Source organism: Stylophora pistillata, chromosome 6 (genome assembly GCF_964205215.1).
Source record: "Stylophora pistillata chromosome 6, jaStyPist1.2, whole genome shotgun sequence".
Taxonomy (NCBI): Eukaryota; Metazoa; Cnidaria; class Anthozoa; order Scleractinia; family Pocilloporidae; genus Stylophora; species Stylophora pistillata.
This window is the reverse complement of record NC_142524.1, coordinates 11,415,854-11,432,610: the sequence shown is the minus strand read 5'-3', so window position 1 is coordinate 11,432,610 and position 16,757 is coordinate 11,415,854. Positions and strand designations below refer to the sequence as shown.

Sequence of the window (16,757 nt, the reverse complement as noted above, 5' to 3'; positions counted from 1 at the left end):
TACAGCGACATGCCGCCAAGAAAGGCAAGGGACGAAAAAAATAACTTTCCACTGAACGAATATCTACAGGTTAAACGGGTGAACGGCAATTAAACTCTTATCTGTCCTTAAAAGTTTAAAATGAAAACGACAAAACTTTTGAGTTTAAAAGACATGTTTCGACAGAAATCTCTGTCATCTTCAGCTGATTAACAAAGCGTTACAAGTTTATAAGTACATGCTAATTAAGCTAGAAACAACAGACAACGTGACAATATGAAAATTAAAAGGATAGCTTTAGATTTACATGAGTTGGAAACTCGTAGAGGCGTGATCTAAGATAGGGAAACAATCTACTGAACACAAGGCGCGACAATGTTCAGAATTCTGTAGATGTTTGAAAACGTGAGAGGTCCTATCACTGACTAATTAAGTGCTCACGCACGCGTGTGGAAAAATGCCCGTCCTTATCATACTAAAATATAAAGAAATATCTGTCCTTATCATACATTTTCCCACGCGTTGATTCTCACGAACCCGAAATTTTCGTGTGTTCTGATAACAACGGAAATCTTCCTCGTGGGCTTCACCTGAGGGATTCCGGGCCAAAGAAGTTTTCAGCAGGTCTCCTGACCCTCTTCAACCTCGTTCCTGAGGGAGGAAAGGAGAGGACCCTGGGAATGAGGTTGCGTACGCTTTGAGGATCTTGCGATGACGTTATACGACTGAATAGACTGAACATGGACGCCAAGCAGAAATCTAGTGTCGCCGACGGGACTATTATTGCCTCCTCAAATAACGAACCTCACGGAGGCCAACATGGGGCTGGATTAGAACATCCACCGCCATACACCCAAGTGCCACAGTATAGAGTGGAAAATCCACAACCTGGATCCACGAACTTCGGAGGGAGCGTTCAACAGCAACCCTTCTATTCCCAACAGCCGGGTGCATTTCATCCGCACAACCCCGGGTATCCCAGACCATATTATCCTGGTCCTAATGTCGTCAGTGGAGAAGACATCCGTCGTCGGCAGCAGGAGATACATGTCCAACAAGGGATCGCGAACACGGTGGTGATCAGTCGTAGACTCCCTCGGCGAAGCTGCAGCTACCGTCTCGCCCGACTCGGCGTTTCGTTCTTACTGGTAGGTTTGGTATTGCTTATACTGCTTGGAGTCCTCATTGTCCATCCCACCATGAACGACATGAAGCTGGAGAGCGCCGAATGCAGAGTCATCTCCAGTGAAATGACGGTAGTAGAGAAAAGTTGTAGTTGTGGTCGCTACTGCTCTTCGAGTTACCCTTGTCTTGAGATAACGGTGAGCTTTAACGCTGGCGGCGAGGAACACTCTGCTTATCTGTATGAAAATGTTTACGACAGCAAAAACAAGGTGAGGGGCGCTTTTTTAGTCTTTTTACTAAGTATATTTCGGTTAAAAATCCGCATAACTCAAAGCAACCTTCCCTTCCCCCCCCCCCCCCCCCTGTTATCCCCTCTTAAGAAGAATTTGGTTACGAACGTATAATATACGTAGAATTTGGTTTCGAACATAATTCTGCACTGATCTCATCCTAATAATGGGTGGCACTTAATTTTCAAACATGGTTCAAAGATTGTGGCAGTTTTTATTCAGGAATATGTGCATGCAAACTTCAAAATCCCTTCTGCTCTTGATTGTGCAGGAAGAAAAATGACGATACTCGAGATCACGATTTTTTCTGAGAATTCTGCACTAGCGTTGCACTTAGGTGCACACATTCTCTGTCGAAAAGTCGCATGGTTTCTGGTTAACGATAAGTTTTGACTTCATAACTCTGCTTTTAGAATTCAAGCATAATTTACTATTGCCTCATTATTTTACCTCCCCTTACCAGAGGGCGTTTGCTGAAAGATTGTTCAACTGCCTAGTAAATATCAAAACAATAATGTACAACGTATATCTACTGTTACTTTATATTTATAGAGAAAACCTTCTTGTACTTGCTTTCAATGCACATTTTATGTAACACACCACTTAAAAGTCAGTGACCAAATTGTTTACATATCCCCTTTGAAATGTCAACAGTGAACTTGTCTTCCAGTTTTATTTGCAGTATACCTACTTTGAAATGTCAACAGTGAACTTGTTTTCCAGTTTTATTTCCGGTATACCTACTTTCGCTCCTTCTTCCCTGAATTATGTTGCACTTTGTTTTATGTGATTGCTCAATGATTAATGAGGTAGATAGTTATTAAAGTGAATTGCATGTGATTGTAAACTTAATATTTCTAAATACTAGGTAGCTATATGTCAACTAATTTTGCCACCAGTTACAGTTTAACTAACAGACCTTGTCATCTTGCAACCATTCTATAAAGTGAATTGCATGTGACTGTAAACTTAATTTCTAAATACTAGGTAGCTATATGTCAACTAATTTTGCCACCAGTTACAGTTTAACTAATAGACCTTGTCATCTTGCAACCATTCTATAAAGTGAATTGCATGTAACTGTAAACTTAATTTCTAAATACTAGGTCGCTCTATGTCAACTAATTTTGCCACCAGTTACAGTTTAACTAATAGACCTTGTCATCTCGCAGCCAGTCTATAATATTGATACATTTTTGTTACAGTGCAGCACTCAACCCTGTGATCAGTTTTCTGACAACCGTGAAAGTGTTTCAGACTTCAACGACAACTACGGCTCAGTTAATGACACCTACACCTGTTTCTACAATCGTAAGAAGCTTGATGAGGTGTTTTTAACAAGATCTTCAGTAGAAAATGATAAGATGAAGATTCTGCACTGTATTTTGTGGCCAATGCTCATCATTGTAATGAGCATTGGTCTCCTTGGTACTCTGTTTTGCCGATCCAAAGGCCACTGCTGCTTTAGGAAGAGAAATGGTTCTTCTGTTCCCTACCAAGGCCTACAGCCAACAACTTAATGTCATGATGAGTCTGAAGTAAGCATATGGTAGTTTGTTTTTATTGAATGTCATAATGGAAATTGGAAGTAATCACAAAGTGAGAAGTTAACCATTTACTCATTTTTCAGTAAATATTGGAACAAAAAGTTTGAACTACCCTATAATCATGGTGAGGTGTTGCCCAAGAACAGTGCATTTCTAGATGTAAAAAGTACTGAGTTTAACCCTTTGACTCGAAAGATCTGATTCGTAATTTTCCAGTCTATCTGCTTCACATTTTGCTAGAAACTACGTAAGAGAATTTGGTGTTAGATCAAGACAATAACTGAACATAAGCTTGAGTATTCTCATTTCATGTTTGCTGGATAATGCATGGATATTATAGGGAGAAGTTGCATGCTAATCACTTCTGGGAGTTAAAGTTAGATCAGCTTGACCTTTTTTTTCAGGTTTCTTTTTCTCTAAATGCTTTCTTTGCAGTGCACTTGGGGGAATCATTTCACTACTTGTAACTAAGAAATGCTAAAGCCCAAGGGAAACAGCATCTAATTTCTTCGTATGATTTCACCCAGGAATCACACATCAAAGTTAGGAGAATAAAGGAAATGATCACTTCCTTAAAAAGCTCTTGAGATAACAAATTTTCCTTGTCAGCACCTAAGGAAATGTATAGAAAACAGTATGGAGAATATGCATACTGATCTTATGGTGTGAAGAGTTGGGTAACAGGATTTCAATGAGGCTGATAATAAATTACAATGAAAATATTTTGGGCAGTAGCTTAAAGTGGTTGTCTGCAAGGTTCACATACCTAATTTCGGTCTTTTCACAGATTTCTGTGAAAGTTTGAATGTTAGTTGCACTTGGTTATGATGGTTTAAAAATTAGTTGACTTTGTTGTGTGGTAAAATTTTACTTTATTCCACATGACTTGTGGACTCCTGGGCCACAGGTATGTTAGTACCAGGAAAGACATAATTAATTGCATTAAGATGTGGCAAAGACCTGTCCTTTGTGACCAAAAATTAAGTACTTAGCTGTTTCTGTAGATACTGTGATTGTTAAATGACATGCATGGAATAAGTGATGGCATAGATAATAATATTGCCCAGACTGTAATAATAGGTAAAGAGGGGGTACATTTCTAAAGAAACTGTTGTTTTTTGTAGGTAGGAAGCATAACAAGATAATTTGTTTTTATCAACTAAGTTGATGATGTAAATTGGTCATCTTAAAGAGCTTAAAAAGCTGATGTTATGAGGGTTAGCCCTTCACTAGGTGTTGAAGGTGACTGACACAGCTACAACATTAAGCAATATCATATTAGCACAGGAAAGATATATCAATGTTACATGGTTACTTAAAAGTGATTTCTCTGTTGTATAGTGTAACACCTCTTTTTAAGGTTCAGCCTCGTAAGTATTACATTCTCACGGTAATCCTTAAATAAACTCTCCATACGGAGTTGGAAAGAGTATTTATCAGCAGTATACAAGGTAGAAACATATGGCACTGGTCAGTGCCTGTTATTGCATGAAATAATTAGGGAATAGAAAGGTGTTAAGCACCTGTCATGAAAAATGACAAAAAAAAAAAAAAAAAAAAGAGAGAGAGGGAGAGAGAGAGAGATAGTGGTGGGTGGGTTGTCTAGAGGAATTTGGCCGACTGGATCATGACGTTTTCTAAAAATGAAAAGTGGGAGTATTTGCCCGAGGTTTGCGTGTTTTTCTTGTTTTCAACAACAACATAACTACCGGTAGGTTTGTTTTCCTGCACGATCGGTTGCAATATTCAGCACTTCACATATTTTGAGTACATGTAATCCGAGCAACAGCGAGAAAACTGATTCTTCTTATTAAGAGGCAGACTATCCGGTCTCTTGTGATAACCGGAAAGCATGCCAAGAAAGTGATTAAATTGTAGTTTCTATTTGGGTGGGGCTAGAATATAGCTTTCTTCACCTTTTTTTAGGAATAATATTTATTTTGTAATTACTATTTTTGTTGGAGTAAATACGAGTTGTATTGGACTTAGATAGTGTTCGTGTACTTGAATTCCTCAAAGGAAAACTTTTTAAAGATTTACTGTACCGACTGTTACCTACGTTTGGCATTGTTTTCATCTGAAGATGTAGAGGAAAAACTTGTAGACATAAAGGAATTAGATTTAACAGTAATAAATATATCTTCTTGTTTAACAACTTAAGAATTGATGTCTTTATTGTGTAGTAGACCTGGAGGGGGTTGGGATTAATATAGGAAATGAGAGACTCTTACCATTCCTCCCCCCCCCCCTCTCCTCGTTTGCATTACACTCTTGTTGGGATGAGATCTCATAGTTGTTATGACAACGATCTTGGTAACAGATAAGAATTACTGATGAGACTTTTCTCTTGGGAAGGCCCTATACTTGACCCCGCCATTAATATCGTCTGACTTTATTCTCTATATAAAATTAAAATTCTCCTATATTATGCAAAGAAAATCTGGTGGGAAATAATGAACCTTATTGTTATCTAGTTTTATCATTGAGCTGTTAAAAAAAGTATATATATTTATATTTTTCACCAGCATTTTTCTTGTCTTTTAAGGAATATCCATCGCTATTTTATGTGCCCCAAAAACGAAATTAGAAAACTGGCCCAAATAGAATTTTTTTTCACGAACTTTTATAAGAATTCTGATACGTATATCAACGATTACTTCCAATTTCTCTTTCGCTGATGCCTGGTGGAAAATTAAAATTTGGGATGGTACAATGAACTTAGCTCATTCATTAAACGAAAGAAATTTTTGGAGCATTGAAGAGTGATATCTTAGCCCATACCATTTTCTTATATTTAAATTCATGACAGTTGGCTGAAATTTGTCTCCTCTCGCTTATTGTACCAGTCATGCCTTGTCTGAATTTCACGTGCGTATATTGTCACTCAATTGCCCTTGGCAACGTGAGCACATCTATTAATATACTTGAGTCTTGCATGGGCATCATAACTTGCACTGGGCGGAAAACTGAGCCATTATTATTAATCTTGGTTGAAAAATTCTCTCTTTTTTTTCAGTACTAAAAGTTTTTGGAACATTTAAGAGCGATGCACCGGCCTATAAATTTTGAGTAGATATAAAAACTCTATTCACGTGCTCCAGATATAAATATGACACATTGCCTGAAAGTTATCCTCTCTCGATCGTTGTACCAATCATAACTTGTCTGTATTTTACCGCTGTATATTGACTCTCAATTCTCGTGAACTTCTAGCTTTTAGAAACTTGAGCTCATCCATTAATATACGCGAGTCACCCATGAAAGTGTGTTTGCGTCACCCTTACCCGTGGGCTCAATGTAAAGGTGCATACATTTTGGAGAGTAAGTTTTTGAATACTAGGTTCAGAGATACATTACTAATACAATTGGAATTGGTAAATGAAATATTAAAAGTGGATTAAGATAGAGATAATATTACTAAATTAAACCGCAAAAGAAGGCTGGACACAGCAATCTCAAACTCATCGACTCCCTAGCCATGAATGCATCATGAGTAACCGTGCTTACTGGATACTAATGGATCATTGGGCACTAGCTTCACCCTTGGAGAGCTTGAAAAGCTGTTTGCTTATGGACAACGATGATGTCTATTTAGTCGACCAAACACAACAAGAGTAGCTTAACCACGTTTCATTTACAGTCGATTCGTCTTCATGATATTAAACAGAAAATACACTGATATACAATTAATAACCACGAATGCAATATCACCTTGTCGCTGTATATAATCATTACATAGTGAATACAAAGTAAATTGCCATGGAAGTTACAAACAAACTGAGATATGCGACCAGATCCGTGCACGCAAAAACAAGGTTATAAAAAGGCCAATAGCAAGCGGAGTGGATTACCATAGAGGGTTCGCTTTGATGAGAACAACAGCTTTATGAGTTCCTCGAGTTATTTGTCAGACCATTCGAATTAGAAATTTTTGACACCAGCTACAAGGAAGCTTAAGGGGCCGTGAATACTTTTACAATGAGCTTCGATCTTCTGATTGTACTGGCTTTACAGATAACAATTTTATCAACGCTATCTTGGGCTCAGATAGGTAAGTGAAGTAATTGATAACGCCGTGAAAAGAAAAACTTCGTTTTTCATCACATAACACCACAACCTATCAGTAATGACAATAACATGATAGATTATGACTGTTGGCCAATAGTGCTCGTCTGAGAATGGTGAAAGTACTCTTTCATTCCTCATTTTAGTGAAAGTGCACTTTTTCAATGTGGTAGATTCTGTAGTTATAGTTGACGTTGTACGTATATTTTTCATCTTTCAAACATACATAGAGTGAGACCTTTAAAATACCTACCGAAGGTAACTTAGTATCTCTAGAGGACCTTTGGAAACTTAATTGCTTTTTTTTTTCCTTTTTTTTTTCGGCTTTGTTCTTAGATGTTTACTATTGCAGATTAATCATTACGTAACTAACATTTTGAAGATTATGAAAACCAACTTAGTCAAGAGGAAGGTAAATCTTTTTAAAAACTGTTAAACTCTTTATTTTATAGTTTCTTCCGCTTTCTTCGTCAGAACAACAATATCCTGACGTGATCCTCGCCGCCGTGGAACTCCGGGAATTATTCTTTATGTATATAAGCTTTTGTGGAGGCAAGCGATCGACTGCTAGAAAGTAGTTTTTTAACGGTTATTTCAGAAAAAATTGTCACATATCGAGGTGTGGTTGTCCTAATTCACAGCTCTTATAAAAAAACCTAACCAATGACTCCAGAATTATGATATTGCAACACCATCTCAAAATATTGGCGACTACTGGGCTGTTTTGATTGCAAACAACACGAAACTCAAATAAGGCACCACAACGATCTTAGTTTGACTATAATAGATATCAATAAATAAATCAGAGAATAAATGCAAAGTATAATATAAGGCATCTTTAGCAGACCATATTGAATCGACCCTTCGTATTTTTCTTATACATGTATATAACAGAAGTGACTTTTAATATCGTAGGATATATATCAACTCCAGAGATCTGGGTTTCCAACACTAATATTGACAAAATATATATTTTTGGTGACCTTTCTAGGTTAGGAGTACTACTAGACATCTCTAGAGTCGAACAGTGTTTTACTTAATCCTCAGATTAAAGCCGAGAAAGGACGTTTTCTAAGAAAGGTGTCTTCTCGGATCTGTCGTTTTGGTAATGAACTGATTCGGGAACATTGTTTTGGTTTCTTGCCAAACTAAGAAAAATATAAATCTCTTAAATTCGGCTATGAACACTAGCTTAGGAATATATCATCTCTATATCAATCCAACTCATTCAATATTTCTAACAGAGGTACCATATCACAGACATCAATGCAATCGCTAAACAAAAACCGCAAAAATGGCACAACGTCGACGAAAAATATACCAAAGTTAATTTTTTTCAGTTAAAACAACGCAATATGTCACTTTGCAAGATGCTTCATCCTCACCCAACCTACAAAATACACGAACAACATCAACTGTTATATTGAATAAGACAATCCTCTCAATTTTTTTTTTTGTAACAAATACAGAAACTGCTTCACCTAATCTGCCAAGAAGAGCAACGCCAAGACCAGGTTCACCAGCTTCAACAATATTATCTGATGTTCTACCAAAGACGACAACACCAACATCTGTGCCTTCGGGTACCACACCATCACCCGTGCAAACAACCGTTCCATTAGATTCAACGACGCCATCACCCGCTGTGTCAGAAACCGGATCAACGACAACTGCTTCAGTTGATTCAACAATATCATTAGCTGTTCTGCCAGAAAGAACGACGCCAGCATCCGCCCCAGTGGGTTTAACAACATCAACTGTTGTGTCAGAAATGAGAAAACCAACATCTTCTCCTGTTGATTCGACAACACCATCGCCTGTTGTACCAGAAACCACAACGCTAACGTCTGCTCAGGTAGATTCAGCAACACCATCAGTTCTTCTGCCAACGTCAACAGCAACAAAAAGCTACATTCTATCTGATTCAAAATCCCAATCACCTACCGTGACGGTCACATCAACCTCATCATATCAAGTTATTCCAACAACACCTTCAGCTGTTGTACCAAAAGTTACAACACCAACCTCTCTTTCAAAAACCTCAGCAACGCAATCAGCTGTTGCGCCAAACATAACAACGTCAACATCTGCTCCAGAAGAAACAACCACAACACGACCTGTTTTGCCACAAACAGCAACACCAATGCCTCTACCATTAAATTCAACAATTTCAGCCATTGTGCCTGGTTCAACAACGCCAGCAACTGATCCTTCCGTTGTGCAGCAAACAACAAGATCAACATTCGCGCCATTCAATTCAACAACACCATCAACAGTAGCTCCAGGAAAAATAACTCCATCATCTGCACCACCGGAATCGACAATCCCTTTTGAACCGAAACCGACAACTCTAACATCTCTTCCTGTAAATTCAACAACATCGATGAATGCGCCAAAAACAATAACACAAACTTCTGTTCCATCAAAGTCCACTTCACCGTTATCTGCAATTCCAGAAACAACAGCACCACCTGCTCCAGTCAATTCAACATCACAATACGCTATGATGACAGATACAACAGCATCAATATCTGTCCTAGTTGATTCAACAACGCCATCAGCTGTGGTGACAGAAACAACAACGTCGACATCTGTTCCATCAAATTCAACTACTCCCTCACCTGTAATTCCAGAATCAACCAAACCAATATCTGTTCTAGTTGATTCCAAAACATCATCACTAGCTGTTTCAAAAACAGCCACACCATCAGTTGTGGTGACAGGAACAGCGACGCCATCATCTTTTCCAGCTGAGTCATCAACAAATTCACCTGTCAGTATTTTGCCAGAAACAGTAGTGCCAACATATGCTTCATCAGATTCATCAACGATGTCAGCTGTCTTAATTCAAACAGCAACAGCAACAACCTTAACTCCTCCATCAGATTCAACAATACCATCAGCTTCTATGACAGGAACAACAAAACAAACATCTGTTCCGATAAATTCAGCAACATCCATTACGGTTGTTCCAAAATCAACAGCACCAAAATCTGATTCAACAACGCCATCAGAAGTGGTACCAGAAACATCAATACCAAATACAAGATCAGCTGTTGTGTCACAAACACTGACATTTACATCTCTTTCATCAAATTCAACAACAATATTAGTTGTACCAGAAACAATTGCTACCTCTTCTCAAGTGGATTCAGCAGCTGCATCAACTGTTCTGTTGAATGCGACATCACCAACACCTCTTCCGTCGGACTCAGTCACGTCAATATCAGCGCCTGTTGTTCTTGAAACAACAGCACCAGCATCTTCTCGATCGTATTCGACAACAACAACGCCTGAAGCGCCAAAAACATCAACGCCAACATCTTATCCAGTCGATTCAACGACAGCATCACTCTTTGTACCAGCAACAGCTTCACTAACATCTGTTTCATCAATTTCAAGAGCACAACCGTCAGCACCTGTTGTTCTTGAAACAAAAGCACCAGCATCTTCTCGATCGGATTCCACGACCACATCGCCTGAAGCGCCAAAAACATCAACGCCAACATCTTATCCAGTCGATTCAACGACAGCATCACTCTTTGTACCAGCAACAGCTTCACTAACATCTGTTTCATCAATTTCAAGAGCACAACCGTCAGCACCTGTTGTTCTTGAAACAAAAGCACCAGCATCTTCTCGATCGGATTCCACGACCACATCGCCTGAAGCGCCAAAAACATCAACGCCAACATCTTATCCAGTCGATTCAACGACAGCATCGCTCTTTGTACCAGCAACAGCTTCACTAACATCTGTTTCATCAATTTCAAGAGCACAACCGTCAGCACCTGTTGTTCTTGAAACAAAAGCACCAGCATCTTCTCGATCGGATTCCACGACCACATCGCCTGAAGCGCCAAAAACATCAACGCCAACATCTTATCCAGTCGATTCAACGACAGCATCACTCTTTGTACCAGCAACAGCTTCACTAACATCTGTTTCATCAGTTTCAAGAGCACAACCGTCAGCACCTGTTGTTCTTGAAACAAAAGCACCAGCATCTTCTCGATCGGATTCCACGACCGCATCGCCTGAAGCGCCAAAAACATCAACGCCAACATCTTATCCAGTCGATTCAACGACAGCATCACTCTTTGTACCAGCAACAGCTTCACTAACATCTGTTTCATCAATTTCAAGAGCACAACCGTCAGCACCTGTTGTTCTTGAAACAAAAGCACCAGCATCTTCTCGATCGGATTCCACGACCACATCGCCTGAAGCGCCAAAAACATCAACGCCAACATCTTATCCAGTCGATTCAACGACAGCATCGCTCTTTGTACCAGCAACAGCTTCACTAACATCTGTTTCATCAATTTCAAGAGCACAACCGTCAGCACCTGTTGTTCTTGAAACAAAAGCACCAGCATCTTCTCGATCGGATTCTACGACCACATCGCCTCAAGCGCCAAAAACATTAACGCCAACATCTTATCCAGTCGATTCAACGACAGCATCACTCTTTGTACCAGCAACAGCTTCACTAACATCTGTTTCATCAATTTCAAGAGCACAACCGTCAGCACCTGTTGTTCTTGAAACAAAAGCACCAGCATCTTCTCGATCGGATTCCACGACCACATCGCCTGAAGCGCCAAAAACATCAACGCCAACATCTTATCCAGTCGATTCAACGACAGCATCACTCTTTGTACCAGCAACAGCTTCACTAACATCTGTTTCATCAATTTCAAGAGTACAACCGTCAGCACCTGTTGTTCTTGAAACAAAAGCACCAGCATCTTCTCGATCGGATTCCACGACCACATCGCCTGAAGCGCCAAAAACATCAACGCCAACATCTTATCCAGTCGATTCAACGACAGCATCACTCTTTGTACCAGCAACAGCTTCACTAACATCTGTTTCATCAATTTCAAGAGCACAACCGTCAGCACCTGTTGTTCTTGAAACAAAAGCACCAGCATCTTCTCGATCGGATTCCACGACCACATCGCCTGAAGCGCCAAAAACATCAACGCCAACATCTTATCCAGTCGATTCAACGACAGCATCACTCTTTGTACCAGCAACAGCTTCACTAACATCTGTTTCATCAATTTCAAGAGCACAACCGTCAGCGCCTGTTGTTCTTGAAACAAAAGCACCAGCATCTTCTCGATCGGATTCCACGACCACATCGCCTGAAGCGCCAAAAACATCAACGCCAACATCTTATCCAGTCGATTCAACGACAGCATCACTCTTTGTACCAGCAACAGCTTCACTAACATCTGTTTCATCAATTTCAAGAGCACAACCGTCAGCGCCTGTTGTTCTTGAAACAAAAACACCAGCATCTTCTCGATCGGATTCCACGACCACATCGCCTGAAGCGCCAAAAACATCAACGCCAACATCTTATCCAGTCGATTCAACGACAGCATCACTCTTTGTACCAGCAACAGCTTCACTAACATCTGTTTCATCAATTTCAAGAGCACAACCGTCAGCGCCTGTTGTTCTTGAAACAAAAGCACCAGCATCTTCTCGATCGGATTCCACGACCACATCGCCTGAAGCGCCAAAAACATCAACGCCAACATCTTATCCAGTCGATTCAACGACAGCATCACTCTTTGTACCAGCAACAGCTTCACTAACATCTGTTTCATCAATTTCAAGAGCACAACCGTCAGCGCCTGTTGTTCTTGAAACAAAAACACCAGCATCTTCTCGATCGGATTCCACGACCACATCGCCTGAAGCGCCAAAAACATCAACGCCAACATCTTATCCAGTCGATTCAACGACAGCATCACTCTTTGTACCAGCAACAGCTTCACTAACATCTGTTTCATCAAATTCAAGAGCACAACCAAATGTTGTATCAAAATCAACCCCAGCAGCTCCTCCTCCATCAGTTTCAACAACGTCATTAACTCTTGTGCCAGAAACAACAGCACAAGCATTTGCCCCATCAAGTTCAACAACATCATTAGCTGCAACACCAAGTACATCGAGTGCTGCGTCAGAATCAACAGCGCAATCGGCTGGTTTACTTGTCTCAGCAACAGTATCAGCAACTGCACCAGATAGCGCAAAGCCAACAACTGTTGCATTAGATACAGTAACAAGATCACTTGGAGCATAAAGAAGTGTTCCCAATGCCAATATATCCTCTCGAGGCCTTGTGGCTTTTCGTTGAAGGTGTTGTTTATAAATTGATCTCTGCATCACTTTGTGATGTTTGTTATAAAAGGAAGCGTATATAAGAACGATCCTTCGCAGTAAAGCACTATTTGAGCAATAGTGGAAATCAGACCTGAAAAAAAAAATTTCAGGCCTGTACGGGATTCGAACAGGTCTGATTTCCACTATTGCTCAAATAGTGCTTTACTGCGAAGGATCGTTCTTATATACGTCTCATAACCGCAGTTCACTCATATGTTTCATATGTTTGTTGTTGTTCGATAAAAGGAAGCGTTACCTTTTTTGTACTCTTTTGTTTGAGTTCTGCTAAAATGTCGTTTTATGTTCGGTGCAATAGTGAGAAAGCTTAACTCTAACATCGAAAAGGTGTGGAAATGGCTGTGGAGAAAATTTTAAGGTTTTTTAGGCTGATTTTTTTTGCGATGAATAATAATTAGTAATTTTCCATGACTAATGACACAGACTTAAGAACCGCATTTTTAAACTGTTTCTGATATTGCATTTTAGAGGTTTCCCTAGGAATGTTTCCTCAGAGTGGAAACAGCTTTGTTGAGTCATGTAATTATATGTAATTTTTGTTTTCCTTAGTTTTGATCATTCATGGCATTATGTTATTAAACATAGCAAGAAAAGTTACTTATCCTGCTACACATCCTGCTATGACAACAGCTACAACATCATTCATGATAAAAACTCAGTAATAACTTCTTTAAGATGAAAAAAGTATTATGACTAAAGTAGGTACCACGCCAAAGAACGTTTAAACACGAAAAACAAAGGGGTGAGGAGGGTGACTATTAGCATTGTAAGAAAGGTAATTAGGACAACTCAGAAATGTTTTCTGCAAACACATCACAATGTTCTGCCGCTTTATGAACATGCGGCTTTATGGCAGCAACTTCATAAGACAGAAGAATGCCAAGGCCAAAGCATAGAATTGCTTTCCTTTTTCTATGGGGAAGTTTTGTATGAGAATTAAAACAGCTAGTCCACCATGCAGTTTGAACAGCCAAAGCGAAAAAAAAAAAAAAGACTTCAGACATAAAAAAAATATAAAGAGCTCTGGCTGTTGTGTCATTGGGCAAATGAGATATGAATAATCAACCATTCAAAGCGTACTGATCAATATATTTATAGCTATTTTGGTTGATGCATATGAGAGGTCAAGGAGGAAAAAGGAGTTTATTTTTTCGACGCAGAACTTGGGATTTTCAAGTGCAATACCATAAGAAATAAAGGGAAAGAGTTTCTTGCTCACACCCATTCTACAATGAAGTCGCTGGGTAAATATCTTTCAAAAAAATGTTTCTCAAAGAACCGAAGCTATGATGTAAAAGAGAGCGGTGAAGAGCAATGCTTCACTAAATCATCTAACGAAGAAGCTAAGAATAACATTGTTATGCCGCCAGCTTCGCCAACAATAGCCCTTATCGCATTTACGCCCACTGTACGAGAGCTCAGCGGACTTTAAAGTTTCGAAACGAGGCTATCGGGTCAAGAGGTTAAAAGTGACGTTTCAGAAATAGAAATTACAAAACCAAAAGATAATTTGCTTACGGTCGAACGCAAGGCCTGAGGGCCTTGAAACGTGACTCTGAGTTAAACCTCAGAAAGGCCGACAAAGGAATGACAACCGCAGTCATGAACAAACGCGACAAAATTTTGCCGTTCCCTTCCGAAAGGACAGCCATTCTTTCAATCTTCCTTTCGTGATGCCAGGACAATTACCACTAAGAATTTTAACCTTTTCCTCGGGAGAAAAAAACGCAGATTCTAGAGTTAGACATGGAGTGGTTCTGGTGTTTCTCGAGAAACGTTGACCCGATAGCCTCGTCCTGAAACTGTAACTCCGCGGACCCTTTGCATTGCAGACACAAATGCGATAAGGGCTATTGATATCACTTATCCTGTTAAACTCACCACGGAAGAGGAAGTTAAGACTGACAACTTCCGTAGTTGTATCAAAGACATTCCTTATGAAGATGACCTGCTTGGTGAAATAGAAGTCTCAATTTATGGACATCCACACTGAGTTGATATCTGTTTTGAGCTTTGCCGTAACAGATTCGAAAACAGAAACAAGGCTGTAAGTTAAACTTATGGGGTTTCTTTGAGGCTTAATAGTGAATTCAAATGAGTAAAATGTATTTCTGGTAAGAGCATTCATGATACTACATTCTGACAACAGAAGCTCCTAACTCCTAAGACTTACTAACATCTTATTTCGCCTCACAATATCACCTGTCAATCAAACATTAAATGTCTCTTGATTGTTAGAGAAATTCTCCTTGTAAGCACCATAGGGAATGTATAGAGAAAAGTATGGAGAGCTTGCATACTGATGTTAGAATGTAAAGGGTTGAGCGGTATCAATAGGAACCATTTTTTAGTGACAGATATTTGGATTCCTCAATGTAAGAGTTCATTTTTGATGCTTAGGTATATGGAGCGTTCAAGGAAGAATAAAAGTAGCTCATTGATGAATTTAAAGTAGCCTTTTTTATATTTTGCTCACAACTGAACTCTTGCAGAAGGCATAACAAGAATGGAGGAAAATAGGATGGAACGTCATAATCTCGTCACGATTTCCTGGTCCACGGTGATCTACTTCAAACGAGCTTGTACGGACGTCAAGGATCAGACAGCGTTTTTGTTCCACAGTAGTTTTACTAGGTCAGGCCAGCAACTGACATGACCTCTTACCTACACAACTTGCAATCGCTGGTTGTAATGGCAAATGTAATCGCACAATGAAATTGCGGGATGTAATCGCGAAATGCAATCGAAAAACCGTTACAACGTAGTTTCTTAAGTACGAACTGGTGTGAAGTCCCATTGTTTCACAAATTACAATATTTGATCAGTAACTCAAAAGAGCGGACTAAAAAGGTCTCTTTAAAGTAAACCGATTTCTTGTTAAATACTCTACCTGTTTCTACGACGGAGTGGATTTTAAAATTGAGAAAGCGGATACAATAGACTTTAGGTCATTAAAAATTGGAAACTTAGGTGAGAATTCACAGCTCTGATATTAAAAATACACCTCTCTTAGTTACAATAGAGCAGCTTAGGAAATAAATTAAAGTGAAAAGCAATTAAAAGTTTCTACTTATTTATGAAGGATTGGCGTGGAAAATTGTCGTGTGAAACAAATTGAGATTACGAGCACAAACTCAGCTCCCAACTACATTGAAAACCACTTTTTCCCGAAAGACCATTGACAATTATATTTACCTAAAAATTCATTAGTATTGAACAACAAAAGTACCGACATGCAGCTGTACAATGAAGACAAAATAAAAAAAATGTATTAGTCGAGTATTCAAAACTACGTGGCTTTTCTATATTTTCAAACATCACAATAAAGGAAACTCAAATAAATTGAAAACAGTTAGAGTAATAAAAAAAAAAAAAACCGAGAAATATGCTTCAAACAAACAAACGGTAAAATCGCTACATTTTCCCGTAACAATTGTTTGTTAAGATTGTCAAGGTTGCTGATGATAAACGGCATGTTTTAGCCTCGTGCGACTCTTTCAAGAGTCGCACGAGGCTAAAACTTAAAAGTCTTTCCTGCTCTCCCAACTTC

General features: G+C 39.2%; 2 protein-coding genes across 3 annotated transcripts; both read left to right on the top strand.

Annotated features, from left to right (window-relative positions):
- The first annotated feature begins 684 nt into the window (after positions 1-684).
- Positions 685-5,096, top strand: LOC111340502 (calcium-activated potassium channel subunit beta-3). Of its 2 annotated transcripts, XM_022947359.2 has the most exons (3): positions 685-1,373; positions 2,600-2,932; positions 3,377-5,096. In XM_022947359.2, the coding sequence occupies exons 1-2, from the start codon at positions 720-722 to the stop codon at positions 2,912-2,914; spliced, it is 969 nt and encodes a 322-aa protein (XP_022803094.1). In that variant the 5' UTR covers positions 685-719; the 3' UTR covers positions 2,915-2,932; positions 3,377-5,096. The 2 variants fall into 2 exon arrangements, with proteins under 2 accessions (XP_022803094.1, XP_022803095.1); XM_022947360.2 differs by having other exon boundaries at positions 2,600-5,096.
- Positions 5,097-6,763: 1,667 nt separating this feature from the next.
- On the top strand, positions 6,764-13,804 carry LOC111340483 (uncharacterized). Its single transcript, XM_022947335.2, has 2 exons — positions 6,764-6,992; positions 8,476-13,804. Exons 1-2 carry the CDS (start codon positions 6,920-6,922, stop codon positions 13,107-13,109), a joined length of 4,707 nt encoding a protein of 1,568 aa, XP_022803070.2. The 5' UTR covers positions 6,764-6,919; the 3' UTR covers positions 13,110-13,804.
- The last annotated feature ends 2,953 nt before the right edge of the window (positions 13,805-16,757 follow it).

Excerpts from the sequence above, each read along its gene's own strand:
- LOC111340502 (XM_022947359.2), top strand. The coding sequence starts at position 720 with ATGGACGCCAAGCAGAAATCTAGTGTCGCCGACGGGACTATTATTGCC. Across the intron at positions 1,374-2,599 it reads TTTACGACAGCAAAAACAAG|TGCAGCACTCAACCCTGTGA; the intron begins GTGAGGGGCGCT and ends TTTTTGTTACAG.
- LOC111340483 (XM_022947335.2), top strand. The coding sequence starts at position 6,920 with ATGAGCTTCGATCTTCTGATTGTACTGGCTTTACAGATAACAATTTTA. Across the intron at positions 6,993-8,475 it reads GCTATCTTGGGCTCAGATAG|AAACTGCTTCACCTAATCTG; the intron begins GTAAGTGAAGTA and ends TAACAAATACAG.